Raw genomic sequence first — 20,836 nt, 5'->3', positions numbered from 1 at the left:
TGTGTTAACTGGGAAGGGTTGAACGGCTGGATGGGGTTGCTTTTGGTTGGTGGTACCACCAGTGTTTTGTACTCGGTGCGTGCAGCAACCGGAAGCCTTTACTTGCACAAGAGTCTTACATAGTGGAGAGGCCAATCCTTATAGAAGAGGGTCTATGTTTCTGTCTGTCCGAGTCTATTTGTGCAAATCGCTGGACCAATTATGGCCAAATGTCCTTGTGCACTCTGCCAGTAGTCCAAGAAAGTAACTCCCTGAATATTTTTCACACATTGTGACTATTTCTGTACGTTTTAGAACATTCATTTTATGCTGGAAGTCAATGGTGCTCAGATTGGGCTGAAACTTTTCCAAATGAAGTCAGAGTTCCACAGTGAAGCCACACCGTTATTAGGCCCCCTCTTATTTTTTTGCTGTATTTGAAGTCAAAAGGGTTGTGCGATTAGCCTTTATGCCTCAACAACAGACATTGTATCCACTTACATGCTCTTACATGCTCACTCACATTTATACACACAAAGACCCAGACACCTCACATACCCACACCCGCACAACTCAACAAACACTGCTCATTAGTGTCTGTTTGGCAGTGGAACATTCGGGGAGGGTAATTGGCACATTCTTGTCATTAACAGTGAAATTGCCACATGTCAGCTGTCAAAAAGTTCTGTCAAACAAGGAGACAAATGAATGAAAGAGAGGCACATGAAAGAGGGAGAACGACAGACAGAGAGAAAGAAGACAGACATAACCAGAAACAGTCAATGTTACAAGAGACAACTAGAAATACCTCCAGTTGCAGATCCATCCATGTAGTTCCAGACTCATAGCAGATGTACAGATGACTTAGAAAGAATTTAATTAACATGTTTTGTAAGGTCACGGTGAACCTTCATCTTTGACCACCTATTTTTAGTCAGTTCATCATTTAGTCCAAGTGGACATTTGTGTCAAATGTCTGTCACAGACAGACAATCTGAAAACATAACGCAGATCTAGCCACATCTGTCATCGACGGAAGCATTAAATGACAGACGGGTATAGGCATGTAGGGGCCAGGACAATACTGACAAATGAGATGAGGCAGACAGACAGACCGGCTAGATACTGAAAAAAGAAACAGACAGGCAGACAAACCACAAGAACAAAGTTGTCCAACGGATAGTGGACACTGTAACTCACAATAACCAGAGAAGGAATAAAGTACAGAGTTTGTCCTCCAAATGTCATGGCAATAGAGTGATGTGACAATAAAGGATTCAAGGCCCCACAGGTAACAAGCATGTGTCAAATTCCAGTATATGGTTGGGCCATGTTCATGGTGGATGGATGGATGGTAGATAGATAGATAGATCGATGGATAGATAGATATCGACTCATAGTGATTGAAATATAAGGTATAGGGTTTTTTGTTTTTAGTTTTTTAGTTTTTTGTTTTTTTTGTTTCGTTTTTTGTTAATTTTTTGTTTAGGGTTATGGTTAGGGTTATAGGGTTACAATCATTTGAGTGCCCCGCTCAGAATGAGTTCAAGTGGTTAATCAATGTCATTCAGTGCGTGTGTGCGTGTGTGAACTACAGAGCAAACACACAGGAGGCCCTGTGCACAGATGTCCTCATTAGTGGAAGGGGTCAAAGACACAGTGAAGGTCAGTCACAAGAGTCACAGGAGCTTGTCTTTAGCTTGGATGGCTCCTGGGCTGGCTGGCTCTGCTGGTCTTCTGCCCAGAGAGACTGCCCCAAGATCTGATTTACACTTCATGTCATGTGACCTGTCGTCTGACAAGAACATAATTTTCAGTGTTTAAAAAGTACTTTTATTTGGTCGATAAAACAAAACAAAAGCGTCTACCTTGTGCTGTCCTTGCCTGGATGAAGAGCGTCTGCTAAATGCCTAAATTGTAAATTGTAATAATAAATTGTTATCAGTGGTTGATGTCAGCTGCTATTCTCAGCTGTTGATGCGTACTGTATATTGAGTTGTGTCTGGTGGGAGGACCTGTCAGTCTTTTTAGAAGCTGTAATGCACACTTATTTTTATTTTTAGTATTTTATTTTATTTTATACCTCTTTTTTGTTTCCCCTTTTCTGCTTTTTGTTAGTTTGGTTGTTTGTTTGGTAGCCCCTGTTATTGAGTCTAGCCGATGCTAGACTCCTGACTGGCACACGCAATCAAGAATCAAGAGACTCATTTGTCATTACAGTACTCATCAAGGTACAAGCAACGAAATGCTAGTGTGGCAAAGTCCGCAAAACTGTGACACAACAGAGCACAACACAACAATAATAACATTGGATATAATATGAACAAGAAGACTACAAGTAATAATAATGTAATGTAATTTATGGAATACTAATAGGGAATGAAGGATATAAAATAAATTAGTGGCATCTATCCCAATAGAAAAATACACTTGGTATTTGATCTCGATGTTCTGATGGGATGTTTTATTGTCAGTATGAGGATAATGAAGGTTTTTATTTATTTGGTGAAGGGATGGTATATACTGAGATATGTGAATACCTAAATGATGGTAGGTACGAGTAACAAAGATAGAAGATGTTGAATTTGTTTTTGTGTTTGTTTGGGATAAAAGGATGGCGTAATGGCGTAAATGATGGATATAAAAACTGGACAAAAAAAGAAAAAAATAAGATAAAGTCCCTTGGCCTTGAGGAATCATTTTAGCAGCAGTGATCCAAGTATACTGAAATATAATGTATAATGAATACACATTTGTATATATTGTGCATTCAAATCTATACAGAATTAATCACAAGTTACAATGCAGTTTGTTTTATTTTGTTACCCTTTTTTTGTTCTAATTCTTTTGTTTATTGAACATCCCTATACTGGCATCCCTTCATTGGCTCCGGGTCAGACACAGAGCTGATCTTAAGTTATTATTTGTTTTTAAAGCCGAGCCCTGAATGGACTATGGGTCACGTCGCCCGATGACTTCATGGCGTATAACCGGAACCAAAATAGAAAACAGCTAAATAAAATGTCAGATTTGCCGTCTGTTTAGACGACAACAGCGTTTTCGGGGGTTGAAAACACAACAAAGTCAAACCTCCTTCCAAGGTGGAAATCTTTGAGGAAGGTCCTCGATGCGCGTCCCACTGGGACCCCGTGGCAGACCAAAGACCAGATGGAGGGATTATATCTCCAAACTGGCTTGGGAACGCCTCGGTATACTCCCTGAGGGAGTGGAGGAAGTTGCTCAGGATAAGGAAATCTGGAGGTCTCAGTTGGAACTGTTACCCCCGCGACCCGATTCCGGATAAGTGAAGATGGATGGATGGATGGATGGAGGCAACTGTGGTTGGAGTGTGTGGGCTATGGTTGAGTAGGATACTACAGTGTAATCTGAGCTGTTGTATCAAGTGTTGATACAATGCTAATTAGTGCTATTAAACATGGGTCAGAACACACTATACCATGCACTCACTTTTTAAGTGTCAGTGAAGAGCAACTCCATTCATTATGCATTGCTGTACTACTGTATCAAAATTGAATCATAAATTGACTGCAGTGGTGGACAGAGAGGTGAGAAGAAATAGAATGGGAAGACAATCATTTAATATGTAATGCATACATTAAATGTGAAAAACTAAATTGCTGTCTACAGAGAATGTATAATGGGGTCTACTGCTTCTTCACACAGCATATCTCTAACTAGTAATATCTTTATTCATTTTCCCTTTCCGCCGCACATACTGTATCGGCTTCACTGAATTACACACCTGGAGGATAAGCCACGAAAGGTTACAGAATGATTATTCAATCATTTGCTCTGAGACAACAAGCCATATGTTTCTGCATCTGCTAGTACTATTATGAGTGTGGAAATCGTGTCTATATAAATATTAATGTGCCAGAATGTACTGGGGTGCCCTACTGTAAAATAACCCATTACAGTAAGATATAGATATGATGCTTCTATACTTTAATACCGATGTAAAAGAATATGATGGCGGAATATTGTGATATAAGAAACGCATGACGAACCCCACAGATTTCATGTAACGTTTTAGATTATTTTCTTACTACCGGTGGTTTAATGTGAGCACAAAAGTAAACACAAAACTAGTGCTAATTAGTCTTTAAAATGTGTTGCTAATTTGCTTTGTTTGATTTGTCGTCTCTTACTGTAGCCCCCAGGGGTCTCCAGCTACAGTAGAGTTAGGAACAAAATGGACATGGGTCTGTAACTACAACAATATACAAATGGATCCAAATAGACTGTACCCTAAACTTTAGCTCACACTACAGTGTTTGAAGTGTGTGGGACAGTTAATGCAGTGGTTTCCTGGGGTCCATAGGACATACTGTACATGTGGCTCTAGCCAAGAGCAAAAAGCATCAGTCCTGCCTGTAGCACTATAGTCTAGAGGAGAAATAGCAATGAGAGCCAGCTTCATCTTCAGTGGTGCAGCCATCTCTGTACTGTTAAAATGCTCAAAGCTTTTAAGAATAGAACTTGTGAGCAATGTAATCACAAAAACTTTGCTAAAACCTTTTTTCTGAGATACTGTACTTAATGTGATGTACTGTATGCAATACCCAGATATATCAAGGTTTCCCTAGCTTTATGGTAATTTTAGATTCCCAAGCCACCAGATAATTTTAGATTCCCAAGCCACCAGTGAGGTTGGTTTTTGTGCGGGGGCAGAGGGTAATGACGGCCATGAAAAGAGCCCATTCATCGGCATTTGATACAAGTCAAAACTGATGAAAACTCGATCCAAGATGGGGAAATAACACTTTGAGTAACATCATGAGGATTGAATAAAGATGTTCTCATAGGTGGTCTGAAAAAAAGAAAAAGGAAAGCCCCGTTGCCATTTGGAACGGAAACGTATGTTTTCTCGGGTCTGACTCGACCGCTGCGAGAGCGGGAGGAGGGCAGAGGACAGAGCAGGGTGAGAATGAGCGAGCGCTATCTATACTATAATTTTGCGAATGTCTGTCTGAGTGAGTGAGTGAGTGAGTGTCTGTCTGTATGAAACAGCGTTTCTCCTCGGTGGCTGGAGCAATTGATCTGAAATCGCATCACCATCAGCATATGAACACACCTGACATAACTGTGAAGCCCGTTTGTCACTTTCACAAATCGTATGCTGTATAATAGCATTTTTATGGTGTATCTATATCTATTTAGCCTACAGTACCTTTTGTGACCACACATGTTAAGGGAGGGGCGCTGTTGTTCAGGCCAATCACACACAAACCCACACACACACACACACACACACACACACACACACACACACACACACACACACACACACACACGGGGGGGGGGTGCCCTGTTACAGATGTTGTCCAAAAATCATGCAGATCGGTACACAGTATCTCTGTAGCCGTTAAATGGAACGGGTATTTCTTACATTCATGCTCCTACATATTAGCATGCAAGCACCAGTTAAAGTTACTTTCCATCCCTCATATACTGTGTGCACAGTGTACATCCCATAACCCACACACTGCACATCATTTCGGAGCTCATATCTTTGAACGGGTAAGGGCTAGTTAGATTGAATCACAGCCCTGTGCACAGGAAACCATGCGGTGATTGACAGCTGAACACCTGAAGGGCAATCTTTGCTTCGTTGCCAAAGGGATCGGAGCTGGCCTCCTGACACTCTCTCTCCCAGGGGGAGCCTTAATGAACACACACTTCCTGTTCCACTGGGCACTCTGAAGTGCTTTTACTGTTGACACCTTCACCGCCTTCATGTTCCGCTTCCCCGGCTCGCACCGCGTCGACTGGGAGGAAACTCTGCCGTTCCCCTGACAAGGTGACCTGACGAGCCGCTGTGTACTTTAAGCCTTAACCTCCCCCTGTTAAGTGGAACTGGGGCTAAAAGCATCAAGTGCAGCCCATTGACATTTACACGGTATGAGAGAAAACAGGGAAACTGGATCTGCTGCACAGCTTTCCCAATCAAGAGGTGTTCCAAGAGCCTATCAGCCTAAAAGGTTTTGCAGAAACATGGTTGAGATTCAATAACAAACTATCTGAACCAGCATTATACTTTGACACCATGGAACCACTAGAAGCTGGCCCTTGGCAGTACATACTGTAACGATACTCTCAAATTCCGCTCTGTCAGCACTCATAATTCATCTACTAACTTAGTTTCACCATAAAAATGTTGTGTCTACTTCTACGAGTGAGAGAGAGAGAGTACCAAGCAAAAAGAAAGGGGGAAAAAAATCCTTTGTGTTCCCTGGACTTCCTCACAGTAAAACCATTGGACTTAAGCATGGCAGCGGGGCCTCTTCCCCGCAGAGCGCCAACGACTCGTTACCCACGATAACACGGCAGGACCCCGGACGACTGAGGAGATGCCTGAATTAAAATCTTGCTTCCATGGCAACAGGCTCAGCAGCTCTGGGCTCCGCATCACCTCTGAACCCTGCCTTTCTCTCAGGGTTGTCACGAGTGCTGTGAAGTGGAGACAGAGATGGAGGCCGTGGCAGAAGAAAAGAGAGAGGCGTGATAAAGCGGCAGCGTTCTCTCACAAAGCAGATTTAAGTCCGTTTTATGAGCTCTCCGCATATTCTCGGGCGTGACAAAAAAGGGCGACTGATGTCTGTCACTTGCGCGCGGGCGCTTTGGGGTTTAATGAAAGAGCTTCATGGAGGTAATGAATGGAAAGGTCCCTTGTGGGCCTGTTAGAAAGTTCTCCCACCCCATCTAGTCTATAGTATGTCTTTATTTTCCTCTCTCCATAGTTAAGTAGTCCTGTGTCACACAAAAAAAATAGTTCAGAAGGCCCTTTCCACCAAATCACCTCTCCTTTTCTGCCCAGAAAGAAGAAGTGTATATCAATTATGCATGGAGATGGAAACATATGTAACAATGACTTTTGGGGAGGACTGGGCAGTGTCTAATGTATTCACAGCGTACAACTCATGCTGATGACTAAATCCTTGTGCTATTTCGGAAACCTCACTCGCAGCATTTCAGCCCTTCCAGGCCAAAGTTCCACTGGTAATGGTGGTGAACGGAGCCAACATAAATGTCTACCGCTTGTTTGCTTTGTGCGCGTGAGTGTGTGTGTGTGTGTGTGTGTGTGTGTGTGTGTGTGTGTGTGTGTGTGTGTGTGTGTGTGTGTGTGTGTGTGTGTGTGTGTGTGTGTGTGTGTGAGTGTACGTGCGCAAGTGTGCGTGCGGCCGTGCGTGCTTGTGTGTGTTGCTTCAAAGGGACTGCACTTCAGAGAATGAATGTGTTGTGTCTGTTCTGAAAGATATATCTTCCATAAGGGTAGTGATAACACAGTCTCTCCATTCAAAACAACATAACCACCCAACACGCCTGATAGGGAGCCTCTCTACACAGTTTAATCCTCAGTGTTAATTTAACTCTGAGAGAACCCTCAAGATTTATAAATGGTTAAATGAACACTGAAGGTTTTATTGTCTATCCTCAGCATTCTTCTTTTAGGAGAAGCATAGTGAGTCATTGTGGAAACAATCCATTATTCAGACACCGTTTTAAAAGTTGAAAATAAAAAAAATTACTATGGAACTAAATTATAATGACAACCTTTTTTATGACTACTTGTTCCACCAATACATAATGCAGATAATTCCCCATCAAAACAGCATCAAATGTAATCCCACCCACATTATCACTGCTATAATTATAACTGGCTGCCTTGATTGTGCAAAATGTGGTCAGAATTTGCCAAAATAGAAAGCGCGCGCGTGTGTGTGTGTGTGTGTGTGTGTGTGTGTGTGTGTGTGTGTGTGTGTGTGTGTGTGTGTGTGTGTGTGTGTGTGTGTGTGTGTGCATTCGTGCATGCGTGTGTGTGCGTGTGTGTGCGTGTGTGTGTGTGTGTGTGTGTGTGTGTGTGTGTGTGTGTGTGTGTGTGTGTGTGTGTGTGTGCATGCATGTGTGTGTAAGAGGCATTGTTTAGGTACTGTGCAGTATGTGCATGTATTTATGTGTGAAGCGTCCATGTGTGAACAGACGTGTGGTTATGCAGTGCAACCATATATATACTCAGATATATACATTTCATTTGCAGATATAGAATATGCATTTCGAGTCGTTTTCTTTTTCTCCTCACAAACAAACAGCATTTGAACCGTGCTGCCTACCGACCACCACTCTATTCACCAGACTCCATCCAAATGATTTACTAAAGCACAGTGAGAGCATGCATGGGTATTGTGGAAGAGCCAGAGCGCTGCCGGGGCTGCCAGCCTCTCCCTCTCTCGGCCTGGGCACAGACCAGCCACACAGAGACCTGACAACCCACTGGAGCACTGACAACAGCAAACTACTTCCAAACCCAACAAACCTACAAAAAAACAAGTCTTCCTCTGCCTCCTTCCCTTTTCTCTCTCTCTCTCTCTCTCTCTCTCTCTCTCCTTCTCTCTCTCTCTCTCTCTCTCTCTCCCAATTATTTTCTCTCGGAGAGGCTGAAATATGACAGATCTTTCCTTCACAGGGAGCGCTGCTACATATTTCTGTAGATGCATATGTAACCACAGACGACTGGGCCCATCTGCTTTTCCCCTGGTCTTTTTTCCTCTAAAGGGCCCTGTGTGCGCAAAACCGCCTGACAAACACAGAGGAAAAAAGTCCCTCAGCGTTGAGTTTGTCCCTCTCTTTCTTTTTTTTCCCCAGCCCCTCTGGGACAGCTGTGTTTAAGGTCAGAAAATAGAAAAACAAGAGAGAGTGGAATGGAACTCTTGTCCTTATTCTAGCGATGAAGTAAGTGTGAGTAATTAATGGATTTGGACGTGTGCCTCTGTCCACATTACAGAGTACACCGACCTAGGAAAAACAAGAACATCACCACACCTTGTCAGAATTAGACGTGTGAAGTAAAGAGGAATGTCGCCGATCAATCTAAAGTGTGTTTTTTTTCCTTTGAAGTGCTGAAAAAGGTGCATGCGTCGTACCGGACTGGTTGTCACACAACTGTCCACTCTTATTGGACTCTTTGAAATCAGCATAGCAACTTGAAGAAAGCCAACCAGAGAGAAAAACATTGTGGTTTCCACTAAACTAACTCCCAATTCATGCCATCACCCTCCCTGAATACCAAAGTCAGCCAGTATCCTACATATGCTTTAAGCTTCTAAACACTTAAACCCTTTATACTTCATTGACTAGAATATACTTTTCCCCACCTTTTTTACTCTACATCAAATCTATTTGCGGAAAATAAACAATCTGCAAGGTCACAGTGAAAACAAATGGAAGGGACCGTGACGTCACCCATTGGTTTCTACAGAGCTGTTGTGAAGCCTCTAATTCAGCTGAAAAATGGCTGCGAGTGCAACCAAACCGGAAACCGTGTGCTATTGGTGTGAAGGGGAGTGAGGGGTGGGTTTTCACTCAGTAGAACCCAACCACAAGCCCGGAAAGCATACATTGTTTTATCATACATTTTAGAATGAATGGGACCATCATTTACAAAAAAAAGCATGAAAAGGTTTACTTTGTTTTTTTTTTGTTATTTTTTATTTTCAGGGTTTTTTTCAGACAAACAAGACTAACAGACTTTGACTACACATAAGACAAAAGACATACAGGAAATCATACATACAGATAATAAGACAAATAACGGGGGAGGGAAAAAGAAAAATATATACATATCAAGTGGTAAGAGACTTTGTTAACGCCAGGGTTTTTCCATTGATTGAAGAACCACAGAAGCCACGAACGTGTCCATGTTGTGGAAATTCACTACGTTGTAATATTGATCGAACATGATTTCTTTCACCTGGAGAAGAAATTTTGTTACCGCGACTGTCCGTTGCACGGGCGATCGACGCGATCTGGAGATAAATTACGAGATAAAGTCATTTTTCTACAGAGGATTGCATTGAAGCCAACGGAGGATTTCACTTCCTGATGACGTCATCTCCCAAATAATCATGGGAAATTGAGTTCTTGCATCACCCGCTGGTCCCAATGACCGCACGCTACTGTTATTTAATTAATATAAAAGGGATATACTGACTTTAATCGGTAAAAGCACTCCGCGGCTGGGTTTGAAATCCCGACTTTAGTCTGGAAAAGTACACAATGTGTTAATAAAATCATTTGTAAAGTCAGTTCAAGTTCCCATTGTCTCTGATGGATTTTTTTTATTGGAATTAGCGTCACCTCCTGGGCCATGAATGAGAACTGCAGTGTTTTCATTACTTCTGCATTGACTTCATCCTGAAAGCAGAACATTGGTGCGCCGTGGCATGTTGTGACCTTGTACCTTGGCAGCCCATTCTCACCCCCTCTGCTTCAGCCCCCCGACGCATTCCCAACTCGCTTTCAGCTTCACCCGTGCGACGCGTTGGGACGCTTACAGCATCTACGGTCAGACGAGAACAGAGAGGCACAGGCGCCGAGTCGCCGACATGTGTTTACTGGAATATTTTCCGGTCACAGGGAATCGAACCTGGGTCTCAGTTTTAGCAGTCATGAAGCTCTACGGACTGAGCTAAGGAGACGGCTGGGAAATTCATTTTATTTGTGCTTTTATCTTTGACAACGTGGATAATAACGGAACGTAGTCCCTTCTTTGAGCCGCATTCGGATGCGGAAGCAGTCCCCTGGTAAAAATTGACTATTCTGTCCATAACGGCACATAATTCGGTAACGCCGCTGAGTCGGCTAATGCGCCATTCGCACCGATCGCCGCGGCGACTCTGTCACTACCGCTCCCTCGGCGGCGGCTCCCGGGGCTCATCGGTGCCTGAGACGGCACGGCTCCGTCGTTTATAGTGCCGTGAATGGTAACGTTGGGTGGCTGGTAAACCCTTCATAGTGGTATCAAATCTCGCTTCGGGAACGACTTTTTTTTTCTTTCTTCTTAGACCACTGGCCATACCCAATGCGTCCAACACTTGAAACAGTAGGCATACCCAAAGCGTCCCCTCGTCCGACGCAGTACAACGCGTCAGTTGTCTGACGCTTTGGAGGTGAGAATATGTTGAGATTGTCTACTTTCGGCAAATATTTGCCTATGACATGCCGAGAATATGACCGCTAGGTTTCATGTGGTTAATGGTGACAGCTCTCCTATTTAGTCCCTCAGAGTCAGAGCACAGCAACGTTGCCGCAGCAACCCAAGCTCCCTGGGAGCACAGGTGTACATTGATTGGGCCCCAGCTGAGACGTTAATAGCTACCAATCAGGGGCTTGATAGACAGGCTTCCAGCAAACGGCAGAATCACCATTAGCAGCAGCGACAGAATGAACTGAAAGGCTGGCTTGGGAGAAATAAGGGAAGCTTTCAGGAGGAGTGCTTGCTTGGTCTCAAACTTTTCCTCCATTTAGGTTGTCAGCACTTTCAGTGAGGATAACTGCAGTGCAGTTCCACTCACTTAACTCAGCTTTTCCAGGTCACTCGCAGACCTTACAGGGTTCAGCCCCCACTTTCCCCCCCCCCCCACACACACACACCCCGAAAACAAAAACACTATAACCCCCTCCCGCTGTTAGGCTTTCATCCTCCCTCTGTCTCTCTGCGTCGCTGAAATCTCAGCTGAACCTTTTCAAATGCCGGCATAACAATGTAGTGCAGAGACGTGCGAGTCTGGACTGAGTCAGGATAATACAGAGCAGCTCTTTTTGGGACAGCTGGTTTTATTCTTCTCCCCCTGCACAGATAACTACACATTTATCTCGCCCTGACCAAATACCGGTGGCTGTCCAACCTTTAGGAAATGTACAAATAGAAATATAAAAGCATGACTTTGCAATAAAAAGAAAGTTACACTTATCTGTGCAGTGGACTCATTATTCAAACACTTCAAAAGTAAAATAAAAATGGTAAATGGTGCATTTATATAGCGCTTTTAATCCAAAGCGCTTTACATAGATTGTGCATTACATTCACCCATTCACACACACATTCATACACCGTTGGCGGAGGAAGCCATGCAAGGCACCAACCTACTCACCGGAGGCAATTAGGGGTTCAGAGTCTTGCCCAAGGACCCTTCGACATTAACTCAGGGGGAGCCCGGATTCGAACTGGGAACCCTTCGGGATTTATACCCTTCGTGCTCTAATACCAGTTTCTCTACCCCTGTGCTATGCCGCCCCAAAGTACAGGGACAAACAAGCTGTATAGTATACAATTAGCATAACATGCAAGATCACTCTTATTAACATAACTTGCTGATACAAACTAACCCTAAACCCTATCTACTACAGTGCATAGCATACACATAACAAAAAACTATCACAGAGTTAAATAGACACTGAGTATTTTACTGTGTACATAAAGTATTGTGAAATGAAATTAATCCTCAGTATTTTATAAATGTTTCTGAAACATTTCTCCTATTGACACATGCAGAACCTCATCAAACTATTTCAAGTCATTTAAAACGTATCCTTTCAATAATTTACGACATTCATACTGTTTACTGAAACCAGCCTCCAGGTTTGTGAATGTATTTGCTGCAAAATAGCAGGAAAATTATGATAAAACATTCTGCAAGAACAACCTCAAACTATTCCTACTTCTCTCCAGCTACAGTATACTCCTCTTCAAAACTGACTTCATTAACCACGTAAATCCTATACTTAACTGACCCCAGGGCTCTATACATACCGTATAGGTTTTCTAGTCTTTCCCTCAAATTTCTTCACTGAAAATAGCAGATCTACAAGCTAACAATGGGTCGCATTGCGGCATGTTATGAGCTTGTGTAGATCTACTATTTGGTATCAAATGTTCTAGGGTTTATGTGTCTTAACACATCTACTGCCTCTTAATCTGAAGGTTGCTTGGTGCCTCGGTGCCACGTGGTTTCCTCCATAGGCCGCCGCTATTATTTTGAAGGGCTGGAAGGGGGTTGTTTTTGTTTTTTTGGATTATCACTTGACGGCAACGATTACGTCATCTAGTCACATGACAGTGTGGGACAAGAAGAGGGAAGATGGCTGCGCCCTGCCTTGTGCCTTGTTTACATTTAGATCTGCTGCAAAATGTCTCAAAATGGCTATTTTGTTTAAATGAAGTTTCTTTATGGGCCTCTCCATTGACTTAACATTGAGGAGCTTCACTTCGCGTGCACGCCCAACGTGCGTTGTAAACAAATCGCCGACATTACCGATGCGAGCGGGACCGGAGCGACATTAAGTAAGTAATAATATCTTTACTGTATATACAGTAAGATTCACAGTCCTCACCGTCAACGGCGCCATGGTATTAACCCTTTCAATGACGGTGAGGACTGTCAACGGCGGCGAAAAAGTTAATAAATGTGTCTAATATTCCCCATAAATGTACAGAATTTCCATTGACTGCAAATTTCATAGGCACTTATCCAAAACAACGTACGAGTGCAAGATCAGAGTACATGGCATGAACCCTAGCCAACAAAATGTACTTGACAAATACCCCAACAACAACACATGAAAGGGTAATGGTCACATAAGTAGATTGCAAACAGAACACTGCTGTACGTGCTTCAAAGAAACTGGGGGACCAGCAGGTAAACATCAAACCTAACATTTTGTCTAAACAACATGCTATCTAAATAACATTCTCACCATTTGCGGTCAAGCAAGAAACAATCTAAAGAACAGAACATAATGTGAACTAGTAGCCAACATCTGTATGGTATAGCGTCTAACAAAAGGGCAACAAGAAGGGATACAAGAAATGAGCAGTGCTGGGGGGTCAGGTGGAGTCTGAAGAGTGTTTAGACAGCAGCAGATAATGGGAAGTGAGTCTGCAGTCCTCGCTGAGGGGTGGAGGCTCCACAGCATGGGAGCAAACAGGGAGAGGAGTCTAGGATGTGTCACATTGTGGAGCGTTGGCCAGGGTGTTTTAGGAAGGGACAAACAGCCTTCCTGTGTCAAGAGCTGATCTAAGTGAGCGTTACGGATTGTGGAGTTGGTTTGTGTCCTGAAAGTATAAGGAGGTACTACTGTATACCCTTGGTTGCCTTGTAAGCCATCACCAGTGTTTTGTACTGGCTGCAGGCATCGAACGGAAGCCAGTGGAGGGAATGTGTGAGAGATAAAAATGGAACACACTGAGCCTGGAAGAGAGCTTGTCGGGAGAGTTTCAGGGTCTCATCGCCCTGTCGCTTGGGTGAAGGAAGGAGCTCTGTTTGTGTAGCCCAGGAGCGGGGGGAGCGGCTAGCATCTGTTCAGGAGGAGCCATGCGAGGCTAAGTCATGAAGTCCCACACCCCATTCATGACATTATGAGGCCAGTGCTTTAGGCCGTGCATAAAACTACAGTAGCAGCAAAGGCCTACATTTCCATTGGATGTAAAATTAATACACTGTAACAACGATTACAGGTCATTCTTTTTCTGGGGATTTGTGTTACTTCACTTCCGCTTTCCGACGCTTTCTAAGCTTTTGATGAACTAATTCTATGCCTGAGCATATAGCCAATCAGACTCTTTGCTGTTAGCCAATCACACAATGCCGCACTACAAACATCACTGCCTGTGAACCTGTCACTCTCTCTTTCATAGTGCAGCCAACCTTCTAGCCCATCTAGCGATGGGACGATATGAACATTTCATGTCACGATTATTTTGACATTATTGTGATTTATGATATTATCGCGATAATCTAAATATCCCCAACATCCATTATCCTGGGGTGAAACATTTGCCAAAAAATAGCAGATCTACAAGCTCACAACGCGTTGAATTGTGACGCGACGTGTTGCGACGCAACGTGTTGCAAGACTGTATCAAGTACGTTATTTCCAGGTCCGTTTTAATAATTATAGAGGGTTTAAATGGTACTGATTATACAGCTCGGCAAATATAAGGTGAATTCATCCCAGTGCATGACGGAGGATAATTTCACGATAAATGTAAATCTCAAGGATACGATTATTGTGAGTGTTTTTTTATCATGATAAACGATAATAACAATTATCGTCCCATCCCTAACCCTATCTCCACCATGGTCTGTCTCCATCATCCAGGTCGTTCAGCACCATCACCTCCACCAGGGAGACTCCCCCCCCCTCCCCCTCCATCAACACAGTGCCTATCATCATCCTATAAACCGGTGGTTTTCAACCTTTTTCATGTCATGGTCCATTATTTATTCAGCATTTGAGCCACGGACCACCATTTGATGAGATTTTACGCAAACCGTAGAATACTTTGTTATCGTTGGTTAACATTCTGTCCACAATTCCATGCTGTATTGATGTGTTATCATAGGAGAGATAAAACAAGCAAACGTTGATCAAAATAAGAATTGTGTAGACTTCTTACAAATTAAGTAATGCAGATGTTTAGCAATAATCTAACTCTTGATAGCGTAAAATGAAACCTATTAAGAATCTATAAGGGTCCATTTGGTTCCCAACTCTACATCATTTAGCTGGGGACCACCTGGAACCCCTTGAGGGACCACTGTAGGTACCCGGACCACTGGTTGAAAACCACTGCTATAAAATGATCGTTTTAATGGGGTCCAATCGATAAAACTCTATAATGCTTGCATCTCAATCAATTCAGTTATTCGTGATCTCTTCTTATTGGATTGGATGGTGCACAGCGCGGTGGTTAAAATAAACAATCCATTCTTACGGTAATGACAAGAATCAAATAACACACCTTGTGTTGGTCAGCTGAAATTCCTTCTGAACCATACCTCTGCATTTGGGATGCCTTCAAGGTGGAGGGGCCCTAGTAACTTTAGCAATTGAAAAATAGCAGATATACAAGCTCACAGCGCGGCACCGAGTTCGTAGATCTGCTATTTTTGAAAAGTCGTGAAAATGTGTGAAAATCTTTGAATATATGTATTTTTAAGCAAACATTTGTAACTCAAATTTTGCATCTGGGGGGTCCCAGGAACTAAATATTTTGAGATGGGGGTCCGTGATATCATCTTGGGGGTCCTTGACATGAAAATGTTTGAGCACCACTGACATTTTCACGATTTTTCATAGCAGATATACAAGCTCGCAGCGCGGCACTCAGTGCCGTGCTGTGAGCTTGTATATCTGCTATTTTTCAATAGTTAACATTCATGGGGGGCCCACAGTGAATCCTTGTACCCAGTTGGTCAGCTGAAATTCCTTCTGAACCATACCTCTGCATTTGGGATGCCTTCAGGTGGACGGCACTGGAGCAGCACCTCTTGTTCAAGGGTCACCTCCTTCCCAAGAGGCTCCTGGTCGAATGTCTTCCTCAAATCTGCAGGGAACACAAGGAAAAACACAACACGTTCATATTACTGTACAGATACATTATATCACTGGTTCCCAAACAGTGGGTCGACTCGGGACCCATTTGCGGGTCGCAGACAGACTTTTATGGGTCCCTTAACTTTTGTTTCCTACATTTTTGTATTTATTATATCAAAACATTTTCAGAAAGCATTCCCCTAAAAGCTACGATTTGCATTAATTAAAAAAAGAATGTAATGATTTTTCTAAGTATTTTCACTCATAAATAGCGAAAGCAATACAGGGGAAAGCGGTACGTCTGCGATACAAAAGGGAACGCCAACATACCCACAAATGAGAAGCAGTGTTAATTTAGATGAACGCTCGACTTTTTACTGCAGAGAAAAATGTGTAATACTAAAGCTATAAGTCACTGAGACTTCTCTCCTGTCATCGTCACTTACCTCTGGAGTGATAAACTGCATGAAATGGTCAAGCAGAAACCTTGTATCTCCAAGTTTCAAATGTGTACGTTTTTTCGTAAAGTAAAGCCCTGCTATTTTCCCTGCTATTTTCACAAAACTAGTAAAAATAGCTGATCTACAAGCACACAGTGGTGTGCTTGTAGATCGGCTATTTTCACTATTTTAAATCACATTTAAAATGATAAATACAAAACGAATGGTTTTGTACATACAAGGTTTCAACCCGACAAAATGGAATACAGGAGGGAGCGGGATAGAAAGGGATCCCTCTCTCAAACTCTCTCTCACACGCACGCACGCACACACACACACACACACACACACACACACACACACACACACACACACACACACACACACACACACACACGCTCTCTCTCTCTCTCTCTCTCTCTCTCTCTCTCTCTCTCTCTCTCTCTCTCTCTCTCTCTCTCTCTCTCTGTCTCTCTGTCTCTATGTGTGTCTCTCTCTCTCTCAGCTAATAAAAAGCCAATATTTCTATGATGTGAAAATCCGATGGAGCAGGGCAGGCCAGCAGGGCTGACAGGCTCTGCACTGGATCCCCAAGCTCATTAGACATATCATCACCTGCTGCTGAGACTGGCAGAAATAATAAAGAGTTAAGAGAGCAGAGCAGAGCGGTAGGGATGGGACGATATGAAAATTTCATGTCACGATTATTGTGACCAAAGAAATTGCGATTTACGATATTATCGCGATAATCAAAATATCCCCAAAGTCCATTATCCTTTACCGAAAAACAGCCTGGGAAGGATCTACGACAAGAATCCTAGCGTCCCTATTCATGGGTGATCATTCAGTGAAAATTGGCAAAAGTTACAGTAGGCCTGTGTATTGTTGAGCGAAGTGGTTGGGTTCAAGTGGTTTTAATGAATGTACAACTATACTATACAGTATGCGAGGCAGTATAAAGTAGAGGGGACAAGAAGTTAGTGCTTCCAGACTCAGTGTTATTGCTACAGGAGACACTGGGGTCGCTGAAGTGTGAAGTGTACACTCCTGCCCACAACATCTAGTGACAGCTCTGTCCACAGCCTGCAATACCAGTGGCATGTTCTTCTTTAACCTCATTAACTGCCTGACAGAATACACACTTAATCACTTAAACCCTCTATTCTTAGTAAAACAGATCTGAGTTACTTACACCACCTGCACTTCAACCGCTTTTTTCCATCTACACCAAATCTCTTCGTCAAAAATAGCTGACAGTTAACAAGTTCACCACAGCATTATCTCAAGTTGTTTTTTGTTGTTGTTGTTTTATGTCGTTGTAGGGATCAATTTTACGTTTGGATTTGATTTAGATGTCGTAAACATTCTTTTATGGCAAATGTTTTCAATTAAATGTATATGAGCCTTGAGTTTGAATCAAAGATGTGTTCATGTGTATGGTATAGAGACAAGCACACACACACACACACACACACACACACACACACACACACACACACACACACACACACACACACACACACACACACACACACACACACACACACACACACACACATGTGCGCGCGTACACACACACATACCGGTACACGCCTCTTAGCTCCTTGTCACAGTGTGTAATGTGAAAGACTGTGAGGAAGGGTTTGACTGGAACGCATAGCTCTGCCCATCACTGTTAAACTAAGCATGGACCAGCCCTGCTTACAAATGCAATAAACCTGGAGGGAGAATTAAATCAAGCTGAAAATCACATCATCATCTCTGTAAATACACTGAGCCAAGATGTTTCCTTGTGAATTTTCAAGTGAAGTTTCAACCCCTTGGAGCATAACTGTCAGAAAGAAGGAGTAAGCATGTATGAGTAGGAAGTAAATGAAAAATCACACCTGTGTGAACTGAGCGGTGGTTTACCCCCCCCCCCCCCCCTGTGTGTGTGTGTGTGTGTGTGTGTGTGCGTGTGTGTGTGTGTGCCTGGTCTGGCCTGGCCTGAACAACAGCGCCCCTCCCTTAACATGTGTGGCCATAAAAGGTACTGCAGGCCTGCAGGCTACATACAGACACACACACGCACACACACACACACACGCATACACACACGGCCACGTATAGGAGACGGTGTAACCACCGCTCAAAAATAGCCATGGTGTACAGAGGGGGGAAACTATAGTGTCTATTAACTCATACGTTTGTACACGCTTAGGAATTAAACTAACACTTTAGAGTTAACTCTGTATGCTTAATGATGATTCATATCCTCCTAACCGACTGTAATTATGGTGTGATACAGTATGTTTTTGTTGGAAAGTTAAAGCTTTATACAGGGTTCCCACACATCTTTACCAATTAATTTCCTAAACTTTTCCAAAACTTTTCCAGAATATTTAACCCGATTTCCAGGACTATATAACAATAATTCAGCTCAATAACGAGTCGCTTACTCCTATGCGCAATGCCCAAAGACAGGTAGTGTATGCCAGTGGTTCTCGACATTTTCAGGCTGTGACCCCCGAAAAAATCATATTTGAACTGGGGACCCCGGCGCCCTGACGAGTATAACACGGTTTTATTGTCAAAATAGCAGATCTACATGCTCACAACGCCTCGCGTTGCGAGGCGGTGTGAGCATGTAGATCTGCTATTTTCACAATTTCTGCCTCTAATATTTGACAAAATCAATAAGCAAAGACAATGCATAGCTATTTTTTCCAGAACCTTCCAGGACCCTTGATCAATTCTCAAACTTTTCCAGTACTGGAAAAATATTTTTCTAATTTCAAAATATTTCCAGGAATTTCATGAACGTGGGAACCCTGTTTATAGTATTATTCCGATTGTACTCATGGCTAGTTTGTTTGTTGGACAGGGCCACGCCATTGGTTTCTACAGACCTTAAATGAAGCCTATTTTTCAGGCAATTATTGCTATCCGAATATAGAGCTATTTAACATTTATTTAACTTACACCCAGTCAACGAAGAGCCCAAAACTATAGCCCTCAGTTCAAGGATTCACTTCATACAAAGAATTTGGCAGATTTGTTCTTAAATTAATAAATAAATACGGCACGCTATAAATTATAGTACTGGCCTGCTATAGACATTATGACATTATGCTGCTATCATAAAATAGAGATTTATGATTTTAGATGACTTTAGCAGGTTGTTTGTGAATTCTGTTGAAATGGGGATCTTCTGATATGTGGATCAAAAAACGCAAAGCTCCAACAGATGGGAGGCGAGATTTTATTGCAGAAACACAAAATGTTCGTCCAAACTCGTCCTGAAAGGGTCTTTACTAGTCTCTACTGCTCATTACAGAAACAGTCTGGCCAAATATGCCTTTGGCCAGGGTGGATTTGTCATGTCTATAGAGAACAACTGCTCCTCAGTAGCGTGGAACAGAAGACAGAAGAGCAAATGTTGAGCAAGAGGATTTAAGGTTATGTACCGGTGTATACTGCCAGAACACTCTCACAACAATGCACGCAATGCGACGTGTTATGAGCTTGTAGATCTCTATTCTTGCGTAGTACAAAGTATAAAACAGAGCTAAAGTGGTTAATCATCAGACCAATTGTACTGGTTGATTTGATTATGATCTTTTAGACATTTCTCGTGTCAACTTGTTGATATAAACCACACTTCTTTATTATTCTTGAAAATAATGTATTGCTCCATTGACAGTACACTAAACTCTTTTTTTTTTTTACCAAACCTTTATCCCAAGATTTTCTAACCTTTTATTCACCCAGTGCCAGTTGCCTAAACTGTAATGCTGGGCGCTCTGGAGTGAGCAGGCCGCTTCTTATCTGCTGACACGGGGGAGCTTCCCTGGTTGGACGTAGCCCATGGAAGGAACACGTTATCCCAACCAGTTCATTTCCCCTCCATCAGGCGCCCCAGCTGGCCAAGGGGGAGGCATTATAGAGACAAGGATTACTGCATGTTTTTGTGAAGGTACCTAACCTAGGAGACACAGGGATAACATGCAAACTCCACACCAAAAGGCAAACCCCACCTAGGGTGAGGGCGCTGATGACGCGGAGGAGAGACAGCATCCACCGGGGTGAATCTAACCCAGGACCTTCTAGCTGTGAGGCGACAGCGCCACCGACCGCCCCACCATGCCTCCCCATGCCCTTACAGTACACTAAACTGGACACTAACCCAAGCCCTAATCCTTAACCAAAGTAACGTTGCCTAACCTATGCAATCCTGGATCTATATTTCAATTATTAAAGTG

The 20,836-nt window shown here is 42.9% G+C and overlaps 1 protein-coding gene across 1 annotated transcript in view; it reads right to left on the bottom strand.

The window, feature by feature from the left end:
• Positions 1 to 20,836, bottom strand: part of unc5cb (unc-5 netrin receptor Cb) — a gene marked incomplete at both ends in the record, with an annotated part of 120,649 nt that overhangs the window by 66,842 nt on the left and 32,971 nt on the right. Inside the window, one exon of the mRNA XM_080743435.1 lies at positions 16,062 to 16,165. Within this exon, the coding sequence (XP_080599561.1) occupies positions 16,062 to 16,165 (104 nt within the window). The remainder of the gene's footprint in view (positions 1 to 16,061; positions 16,166 to 20,836) is intronic.

Source organism: Nannobrachium achirus, assembly GCF_963921795.1.
Source record: "Nannobrachium achirus genome assembly, chromosome: 15".
Taxonomy (NCBI): Eukaryota; Metazoa; Chordata; class Actinopteri; order Myctophiformes; family Myctophidae; genus Nannobrachium; species Nannobrachium achirus.
The sequence above is the reverse complement of the archived record's forward strand: the minus strand, read 5'-3'. Positions and strand labels throughout refer to the sequence as shown.